The following is an 11,007-nucleotide window of genomic DNA, read 5'->3' on the forward strand; positions in this document are numbered from 1 at the left end:
AGTTCATTTGATACAACTGTGAGTGAATTTCGAACTTGAATTTTCAATTTTATCAATTTAACCCATGAATTTGAACAAGGTTTGCAACCAATATTTCCTCAACAAAATTTAGCAATAGTTTACATCCAACCAAAACAATTGACAAAATTCAACCAACTAAACACTCAAAAATCATAAGAAAAATATTCAAACCCCTCCTGCATAAATAAGAATCCATTGCAAAACATTCCAATCATATATAAACCACGCATTTCCTTGATATTGAAGCACATTTCATTGATACATAAATGCTATTTAAAATAGTGTCATTCAACCATGAGAAATGGTTCAATAATCATCACCCCGGTATAATTTGCAAGTAGCACCCACGCCCATGATGATGATGGGAGGAAAAAAAACAAAGGATTATGACAAGATAATTCGTAAATTTTCCTTTCAAATGATTTCTATACATGCCAAACAGAACAGTACAAAGCTTCCAATATTGTAAGTGGCATCCATCATATTCTACACTAAATAGGTCCCAGATGAAGGGGGAGGGAAGGGGGGCCATCACTGGAATTACAGGGCTCGTAATGTGCAAGTTTATTCTATTAGCAATTGCTCAAGTCATTGTATATCAAATTGTCAATTAGAAGCAAAAAAGAAAAGCCCATCTTATGATACAAACACCACAAGCATTTGATCCCTTCATCATTATGACGATAAATTATGGAAGCAGACCTTCAAATAAAATTGAATCGAGTAGTAACCTTACCAAACGAATCACTTGGATCATACACCGATTGAAGAACTCAAGCGTATCCCCTAACAACTCGACTCGTACAGTGAACACACATAGTTTCTGGCAGCAATATCAACACTGTTAGACGACCTAACTTAAGCTGAAAGCAGCGTGCAACGTCCCAGCCAAAAGATTGACCACTGCACACTTGAACCTTATGTCATGGAAATTTTTGTAATTACACAAGTCCTATCTGCCACTCCATGGTTGATAGTAACTTTTGACATCTAGGAATTATACGGCCACAAGAAATTATTAACAGCCGAAGTATTATTTGAAATCTCCTAGACCTATTGCCTTAAGCAAACAATTACCTTCTAATCAAAGTTAGTGGGGATGTCTATATCGGTATCCGAAGGATTAGCAAGTTCAATAAGAGGTTCCTGAAGATAAAAACTAGTATAAGCAAATGAATATCAACCCAAAAAATATTAAATGCAGCAAATCAATACCGCTTTGTGAATTAACTAGTTCAAAAGTGAAGGAAGTATTAGCAAAAAGTATTAATTGCAGCAAATCTATAAAGCCACTTGCTAATGCAATTACGGTCCGTCTATATCTATCAGCACCTAATCTAAAAAAGTTTAGGATGCAACTAGCTCAGCCAGCAGCCGCCATCAGATGGTTTATACAAGCAAAAAATAATGATAACAGCTTAGTCTATACTTGAAACAACAACTTTTAACTAAGTTTCATTTCAACTAATATAAGGCTTGCAAGAATTTCTAGCATCTAATTTTAGAGGTCAGCAGAAGACAAGGTTCGTAGTCAAAGGCCTCAAGCGACAATGTCCAATGAAATTTTAAGAGGATGAATTACAGACTATTAGGACAAGTATTACTTTGTATCAGAGTGGACCTTACATTTAGTTTAACTTCTAACTGCCTGAAGCAACACAAGGGAGAAGAAAATAGTAAACGCATGAAACGGAAGAATAATTTATACATAGGCCATCTACTGGTGTGATTGGGTTTGGTTAAACAGAGATTGTGAATGTCTAAACCTCCGATTCGGACTAATTTCTGCATTCTATCATTTCACTCCGATTTGTTCTTCTTTATCGAGAAAGGACCGAGGCCTCCCTTTTTTGTCCATCGAACAAGATATGGGTCATCTTTCCACAAATAGTTCCTGAATAATCTGTCTACATCCGAAGCCATTTTTTGTGGCATTTCGAATAGAGACATGTAGTATATTGGGAGGGTGGATAATGTGGCTTGTATTAGGGTGAGTCTTTCGCGTTTTGAAGTATAACATGATGACCATGTTGACAGCCTTCTTTCTATTTTTTTCAATAGTAGTCTTCCAGGAAAAGGATTTGTGTTTCCTTTCAAGGGTGATCGTAGGTACATATTCAGCTACTATTTCGACATAATCCATACGTATGATCAACAGTTTAAAGTGATATACTGAAAACATGCACAATGTCAAAAGATTTCCAATTCAGATATGAAACAATCTGGATGAGATATCCAAAGTGCTTGACTTGGATTCGAGCAAGTATTTGAAGTTAATATACTGTGAAATCTTTTTTATAAGATTAAATATTTACTTCTCCAAATCATAGCCCAACGAAAAGCTGAAGTAGCTTTGCCCTTGCCAAAGAAGTCATTCAAACGAAAGATAATTCATTATATTTATTTTTTAAAATAAAAATAAGCAATACCTGCTCATCGCCATTTGTTGAATGATTGGCAATTTGCATGGGCAACGAATTTGTAAGCTCTACAGTGGTTTCATTTATATCCTGCGCCACAAGAAACATCAAGTTACTTTGGAATTGCACACTTTTTATTGTCAAGTATTTTGAAGCAAAGTGGTCAAGGATTTATTTAGTTTTCAACACTGAAGTCTTCAAAAACACCACAAAAATAGAAAATAGACAGAGTGATGCAATATAGCATCTGTGCAGGTTAACAAGATTCTCATAAATCAAGCATCCTCGATTTGTTGATCCAGCGTTCAATTCAAGAGCAAACTAGCTAATGAAATTATGCAATAGGGTGACTAAGACAAGCTTCAAATATAGGACAAATCTTTTCAAGTGGAGGAATACATCTGCCAAGCACCTTTATCTGTACAGTAAACAGATATAAGAGCACCAATCTTCCATGAACCAATTTGTCAACACAGACTAACTGGGTGGAAGTGCTGATTTCCATAATGGGGTTAGATAATTTAGGATATCTTAGTGAAAAGGTGAAGCACCTACTCCAAGGTAAAAGCAGGGGTACGTAAAGATCCAACAGAGACTTTCAAATGCAGGTAAATTGAAGTCATATAAGAATAGGAGGCATAAAATCCACTAAGATATGAGCATACTTCCTCAACCGGGTCAAGGGAAGGATTACTGGAGCCTTCGGTCATAGTTTTACCAGGATCCTCAGGAGTTCCCTGCATATATATTGTATGCATTGGCTTGCAGACAAGACAAGCTAGCCAAAAGGAATGTATTTGAATGGGGGAAAAAAGATAGTACATGTTCATCCTGGATGCCCGATAATTCTCCCTCCATGATTGTGGGTTTGACATCCATTGGGGTTTCCTGCAAAGCCATTGAAGTCATTGGAAAAACCATGTATTTCAAATACATGAACATGGAATAACAGCATACGAGCTTTCCATGAATCAACCATGTATACATACTATAATTTTTCGGAAAGAAGAACTAATCATGCAAACAAAAAGACATAAGAAAAAATAGCATAAAAGATCATACAAAAAGAAAAGCTGGCGACAGAAAGTTAAACACATAACATTATGCACCAAGGAATCTATCATCCATTATGCGTGGAAGTGCAAAAATTCATTCACAGTTTTCTTAGTTCGTGGGAATGGGATATCTTCCAAGTATTTTTAATTGATTGTGTAAGTTTTCCCTCTTGCACAAATGACTCTTTACTTCAGTTGGAATATGGCAAATGTTTGAAGGAAATCAAGTCTCCCAAGTGTCCACCAAAGGGATTCCCATTTACCTTTTGCCTTTTCCTTTCTTTATTTTTTCCCTAATATGATAGATTTGAGAACTTTTTGTTATCTCCCAATTCAAGTACAGTAAACCTTAGGCTACGAGACAAGACATTTTCAAAATGAAAAAAAAAAAAAAAACAATGCTGTCTTTTATATGACATACAGGTTCCATATGATCCAGAGATACATTTCTCCCTCCCTTGCTGAGATCTCTCAACGTGCCCTGTAAAACGAATAATGCCGGTAAAAAAAAAAAAGAATAATGCTAAAGAAAATGTTGCAGAAGAGAAATACCAACAAATACTGCATGAAGAAATAATGTATTAATGAATATGGGCATCTGAAAGCAGCTCTTTTACCGATAAATTTTTTCCTAGATCTCACAAAAGAGTGATATATTATCATTGATTTTCATCTCTGTCAGGTTGGTTGGAAAGGAAGATAACTGGATAGGTTAAGGGTTCTTGAAGGAACTCTTTTCGGGAAGCATTAACACTCGAGATATATGTCCATCCCCAAACCGGTGCAACTTTGGCAAGTCTTATGGAGGAACACAGAACCAATCATTTTTTTCCTTCGTCCTTGTGCCTGGCAATCTAACTTTTGAATTCTTTTGAAGAATTTATTTTAACTTAAATACACATTGCACAAACCAATTTTCGAAACCTGGCTCGTTGAAGTTCTTAGTGCCCCCACCGGCCAAAGAACCAAGAGTTTGATTTTAAGAATCTATTTTATTTCGATTCCCAGTGTAAACACTATAAACCTTTTGGTAATTACAGCAACATCTCTAATGCACTAATTGAAAGACATTTGTAACTTCCTTGGCGCACAGTTTTCTCCACATCTCATTCTATATAACAGTAAAAGGAAAGGAAAGGAAAAGGTATTCAAGATGTATGAGGGCATCCTAAGTTAGAAATTTATAACACTATTTCTTAGCATACAAACCTTGTTTGCCCACATCAGACCACATGCATTGCATAAAGTCCTAGGTCCAGCAGGCCCACGACGCATTGCAGGTGTATTGTTCTCGCTAACACCACAATGTTGACATTTTCGCAAACTGAAATATTTTAGAAAAAGAAAAGATATTGATAGAGGTATAATAACAGCATTAATAAAAGATATCCAAACAATATATTGTTGAAAAGGGACAGATTAGAACCATGAACTCACACAGTTTCAGAACGACTACCATCTTGGAGGCAACTATGTGCTGACTCCCAACTTGAAGCACGTGAACCTTCTTTTAAGGATGCAAACTGGCCATTCTTACGGTGCATCCTAGAACAACAATGAAAAATAGTTGAATTTTGAAAAGAGAAAAAAACATTGTATTTCTTCTATATCATGAAACAAATACAAGGACTTCTTAAATACCAATGAGAAAAGAATCATACAAATATAAATGGCAAATACATACCTAATACACATCTAATATTACAAAGATACAAAGGAAATCCAACATTCCCCTTCAAGTTGGTCTGTAGAGGACTTCCATAGCCAGCTTGTTGAGAAGTTTATCAAACTGTCCTTTTGAAAGATCTTTAGTTAGCATACCAGTTGTTTGTTTTTTCGTTGGAAGATAAGATATACATATTACATCTGCATCAATCTTCTTCTTTTTGAAATGCATGTCAACTTCAATATGTTTTATCCTATCAAATTGAGCCAAATTATCAGTTAAAGCAATGCCCTTGTTATTAAAATAGACTTGTCCAGGTGTCTTTGGGACACTTTCAAATTCTTCAATTATCCTGCTAACCCATATACCTAATTTCATGGGTAAAAACTCTAAATTCGACTTCAACACTACTCACTACTACATTTTATTTTCTACCATGCCATTAACTAAATTTCCTCCGACTACCTAGAGGCAGATCTTCTATCAATAGTACTTCCAGCCCAATCTGCATCAGTATATAGTATAACTTTAAAACGGTCATGTTTCATGCAACATTGCGTTAGAGAGATCTTGGCCCCAAGTAGGGACAAGGTCGAGCCAATTGACCTGACCTAGTGTAAAGGCAAGTCAGTTGAGTCGCAGAAGATTGAACATGCATACACAGGCAACGTGTGTGACCGAACAAGCTTGGATTCCGCACAAGTTATGTTTGGTTGGGTGAAGACAAACCTTGTCTAAAGTTCAACGAAGCCACAAAGACGGGCAAAAAATGTATATGGGGCTTGGATTCCTCTTAAGGCTTGTCGTGAGCATGTCAAGACAAGACGTGCACACACAGGCGACGTGTGTGACCGAACAAACTTGAATTCTGCACAAGTTATGTTTGGTTGGATGAAGACAAACTTCGTATAAGGTTCAACAAAGCCACAAAGACGGGCAAAAAATATATATGGGGCTTGGATTTCCCTTAAAGCTTGTCGTGAGCATATTAAGACAGGACGCCGCACGGTTGAAAATGTACAATCATGACACAATACAACAAAAAAAAACTTATAGGTAAATCAGAATATATACAACAAGTTGGAAAAATAGGTTTAAGACATTCAAGATGGACTACAAAATTCAAGAATTCCTAGGCATCCTATTTATTAAATAGGTACCTTTATCTTTTATAAAATCACTCAAATATGCATTGAAATACTAATTTACATTGTCTAAGTGTAAAATGTTGCTTTTGGTCTGAAATTGAGTTTCAACCGTATCATAAAAATATTGAAAAGATTTCACCTCATATGTAACTGTCATTAAGTAGACCCAAGATAGACATGTGTGACCGTCAATAAAGTCACAATCAACTTTTTACCACTAGGAGTCAAAATTTTAAAAGGACCCAAACATCACTATGGATTAAGTAAAATGGTTTGAGGCTATGTAAGGCTTTGGTAAGTATGTGGATTGATGGGTTTTTTTTTTGCAAAAATGCAACTTTCCCAATGAAACAAAGTGCCATCAATATTTTTTTAACAAATTTGGAAGCAAATGTTCAAGATAGAGAAAACTGGGATGTTCTAACCTACAATACCAAAGCATTGTTCATGAATAGAAAGGAGAATGGATACTACAAAAGATGAACTAGTCATGTGATCAACGGACGAACAGGAACTCTGGATGTGAAGATATCGTCGACAATAGAGTTGTTTTAGGATGACGGGTAGGGTTCCGACGGTGATGACGAACGCGAAGATACCATTTTGGAAAGAGAACAAAAATATAGATCCAACAAAAATATATATATTACAGAAATAAATAGCAAATATATACATTATACACATTTAGTATTATAAAAATACAAGGAAATCCAACAAAAATGAACATTAGAATTAAACGTCCATAATTCATAAATTATCAAGTTTGGCCTAAACGTGTACTATAGGAAAATTACTTCATGATTATCAAGTTTTGTTCGATGAGAGAAAATTCTAAGAGAAGCAGAACAAAATCCAGGATAAAAATATAACGTCGATAAGCTATAGGCTAAGTCATCATACCTCTGTGCAACCTCTTTCCGTACGGTGTACCTAATTTTCTTGTCAAAACATCTCTCTTTCCGCTTTTCACGAAACCGAACCAGGGAGGCAATTCTCCGTGATAAGTTGGAGCGCTTTGGGGTGTCAACCATACCCTGAAGATGGCAGGAACGATCTAATATATGAACATAACCACATAATATGGAGTCTAAATTTCCATGATTTGCATTACCCTGTTATTATCATCGTATGGTACATCCATTGTAGGCACACCGGTTGGTACATCACATCCTCCAAGAAGTAAGAGAACAGCTTGTACCTGTCATCAAAACCAGGTAATTCTTCCAAAGAAAACAGACTCCAAACTATAATGGATTTCAAGATTAATGAACAAGAAGATGCAGCCATAATATGTAAACTTAAGAAAAAAAACCTAGTGAACAAGAAGATGTCAATTCACCACCATGTACCACATGCTCAAACAATGGAACAGCAGAAAGTTTCTGCCTTCATTACCATTATTTCTTTCCTGTTTCTCACAGAACCTATTTCTAGCTAACTGTGTCTAGTTCTTACTTCATCTCATTGTTTAGACAGGGCCAACCTGTCGGCCCTGTCAATGATATCAAATCTAAAACGAAAATTGAGATAACTATAAAGATTCAGAACTCTCATGTGTATCATAGGTGTCACGTCTGGTGCAAAAAAAAGGTAGTCATTTCCTTATCTAAATCAAATTGGTAAAGGTAGCCATTTTTAAAACGTGTATGCTAGGGAGAGGTTTCCACACCCTTATAAAGAATGTTTTGTTCTCCTCCCCAACCGATGTGGGACTTCACAATCCATCCCCCTTCGGGTCCAGCGTCTTTGCTGGCACACCGCCTCGCGTCCACCCCCTTCGAGGCTCAACCTCCTCGCTGGCACATCGTCCGATATCTATGTAACGCCCCAGATTCACTGCTAATAGATATTGTCCTCTTTGGGCTTTCCCTTTCGGGCTTCCCCTCAAGGCTTTAAAACGCGTCTGCTAGGGGAAGGTTTCTACACCCTTATAAATGGTGATTTGTTCTCCTCCCCAACCAATGTGGGACATCACAATCCACCCCCCTTCGGGGCCCAGCATCCTCGCTGGCACTCTTTCCTTCCTCCAATCGATGTGGGACCGCCCCCAAATCCACCCCCTTTGGGGCCCAGCGTCCTTACTGGCACACCGCCTCATGTCTACCCCCTTCGGAGAACAGCGAGGAGGCTGGCACATCATCTGGTGTCTGGCTCTGATAACATTTGTAACGGCCCAGATCCACCGCTAGCAGATATTGTCCTCTTTGGGCTTTCCCTTTCGGGCTTTCCCTTTCGGGCTTCCCCTTAAGGCTTTAAAACGCGTCTGCTAGGGGAAGGTTTCCATGCCCTTATAAATGGTGATTTGTTCTCCTCCCCAACCAATGTGAGGCATCATAATCTAACTCTGATACCATGTGTAACGACCCAAGCCCACCCGCTAGCAGATATTGTCCTCTTTGGGCTTTCCCTTTCGAGCTTCTCCTCAAAGTTTTTAAAACGCGTCTGCTAGGGAGAGGTCTCCACAACCTTATAAATAATATTTTATTCTCCTCCCCAACCGACGTGGGACTTCACATCAAACATACTCAAGTAAGACAAGAGAACAAAATCAATCATCCCAAATTTCAATGAGAGGAAATAGACATGGTTGACTAATTGACAATGGTATGGTAGTCATCCCATTCCCGGGTGTAATAGGTGTTGACCATGTGATCGTTAAGGCAGCCCACAATTATGTGGGTGGTCACCAGATGTGCATGTTTCCCTTCCATTGAATAGTCCAATGAAACACGAGAGGTTGCCCCCAAGAAATTGGGAATGATTATGAAACATATCCAAATGCCACAGCATAAAGCTCTGTGAATAAAGCGTCTGACAACAGAATTTCATACTACAACTCAATGATAGAAAAAAACAGGAAAAAAAGAGACAGAAACTAAATTATGAGATCTGCACATGAATGTACTATATACTCATTGAAAAAATACGAATAATCTAACAGTTTGAACAAAAGTAATCAAGGATGTCTTCCCAAAGTCTGTCTCTCCGTTTCTCAGGCACTCAGAGTAGCATAAAGACACTGGTTCAGGTTCATGAAAGTCTCAGCAACTCCAGCTTGTTCAAATTAAGCATAACTACGAGAACAAGAACATATACTCATAACAAAACTGCCAGACAACAGGCGAAGAGGTACCTTTTCGGGAGTAACTGCAGGGAACACATAAACCTCGCCCTCGAAAGAAAGCGTAAGCTCACTAGTTCTAGACGCCATGACCAACCCACCATGCTTCACTACGCTCACCGAAGTCATATGAGCCCCTTCGACATCATCCATAACATCTCCGCCGCCGCCGCCGCCACCATCATCTTCATATTCACCATCGTCATTCCCCATCATTGTAGGAACTTGGACATGTTCCTGGAAGGGACGCGCTTGCAAAGGCTGAGGATTTGCAGCCGCCATCAGTTTGTCAAAAGCCCTAATTGCACCAGAAAGGAAGCCCTAACCAACAATCAGCTTCATGGGTTCCACGAAATTCCGAAAACCCAGGCTCAATCGAAAATTCGAGCTCGAATAAAGCTTCAGAAACCAAGAAGATAGAAAAAAGTAATTAAAAAATAAAAAATAAATAAAAAATCTACCAGAAATGGTTAATGGATTTGCTAGATGTGCCCTCGTGCTTCCTTGGAGAGACTCAAACGGGTAATTTTCAAATTTCCGTCTTTCTTGTTCTTTCTTTTTTTCCCTAAATTAACGAAAATAATGACGGCGACAGTGGGACCCACATGATTTGACGGCTACCGTTGGTCAACGGGTGTCAAGGCCAATGGATTCATGGGGCGGCAGGATTGTTGGTTTTATAATCAGATCCAACGGCTGTTAACAGCCGCTGAATGGATAATGTTTGTGAAATTATTTCGGATATAGAAGTGGGCCCTATTCTTAAATAAATAAAGCCTTTACTATGTCTGTTTCTCGTTGACTATCTTTTTTCCATTTCCCCTTTTTGTCTATGGACACTCTCGCCAACTTTCATTTATTCAAAGGGCAATTTTAGCTTTTGGGGCCCCAATTTTTATTCTTGCCTATCTAAAAAATAAACGGTTAAGAGCCATGTCAAAAAATCCTCAAGTGTTTAACAAAGGACTCTAAAAGAAAGAGGAGTCGAACCTCAATTAAGGGAAGGCGCACTTTGTTCGATGGGATGTGTTGGATGAAAGTCCCACAGCCGCTAATTTAAAAAATGATTATGGGTTTATAATAAAAAAATACTATCTCTATTGGTATGAGGCCTTTTGGAGAAACCCAAAACAAAGCGATGAGAACTTATGTTGAGTGGACAATATCATACCATTGTGAAGAGTAGTGTTCGTCTAACATTACTCTAATACTATGTTAGATGAACACGACTCTACACATGAGTAAATTGCCAATTAAGCACTAAGTATAACGTGTTATGAAAAAATCTATATGAGTCCAAGCCTTTAATATTTTAGCTCGCTAACTGAAACATAAAAATTGTCTTGCGTAAGTTTTTAGAGTATAGCCAAATTAAAAGTAAGGTCTAAACGAGACTAATAAAATCTAGAAAATATAAATGTAGCCACACCCTAGTGAGGCTGAGAGAAGTTTCTGAGATTAAGACCACACCATTAAGTCGACCCTTTTAGCCCGTTGTGTCCAGCATTTTTAACCGACTTAATAGTTTGGTCCCTAATCAATCTAATGACAAATGTATACATCATAATAAAATATA

At 37.7% G+C, this 11,007-nt stretch overlaps 1 protein-coding gene across 1 annotated transcript; it reads right to left on the reverse strand.

The window, feature by feature from the left end:
- Window positions 1–573: 573 nt before the first annotated feature.
- On the reverse strand, window positions 574–9,864 carry LOC111805434 (GATA transcription factor 24). The gene is made up of 11 exons (XM_023690535.2): window positions 9,444–9,864; window positions 7,422–7,508; window positions 7,211–7,344; window positions 4,934–5,041; window positions 4,706–4,820; window positions 3,918–3,977; window positions 3,264–3,329; window positions 3,107–3,178; window positions 2,451–2,531; window positions 1,099–1,167; window positions 574–1,011 (listed from the first exon to the last, which is right to left on the reverse strand). The coding sequence occupies exons 1-10, from the start codon at window positions 9,711–9,713 to the stop codon at window positions 1,102–1,104; spliced, it is 1,059 nt and encodes a 352-aa protein (XP_023546303.2). The 5' UTR covers window positions 9,714–9,864; the 3' UTR covers window positions 574–1,011; window positions 1,099–1,101.
- Window positions 9,865–11,007: the final 1,143 nt, after the last annotated feature.

Source organism: Cucurbita pepo, chromosome 11 (genome assembly GCF_057944985.1).
Source record: "Cucurbita pepo subsp. pepo isolate OVF chromosome 11, ASM5794498v1, whole genome shotgun sequence".
NCBI lineage: Eukaryota > Viridiplantae > Streptophyta > Magnoliopsida > Cucurbitales > Cucurbitaceae > Cucurbita > Cucurbita pepo.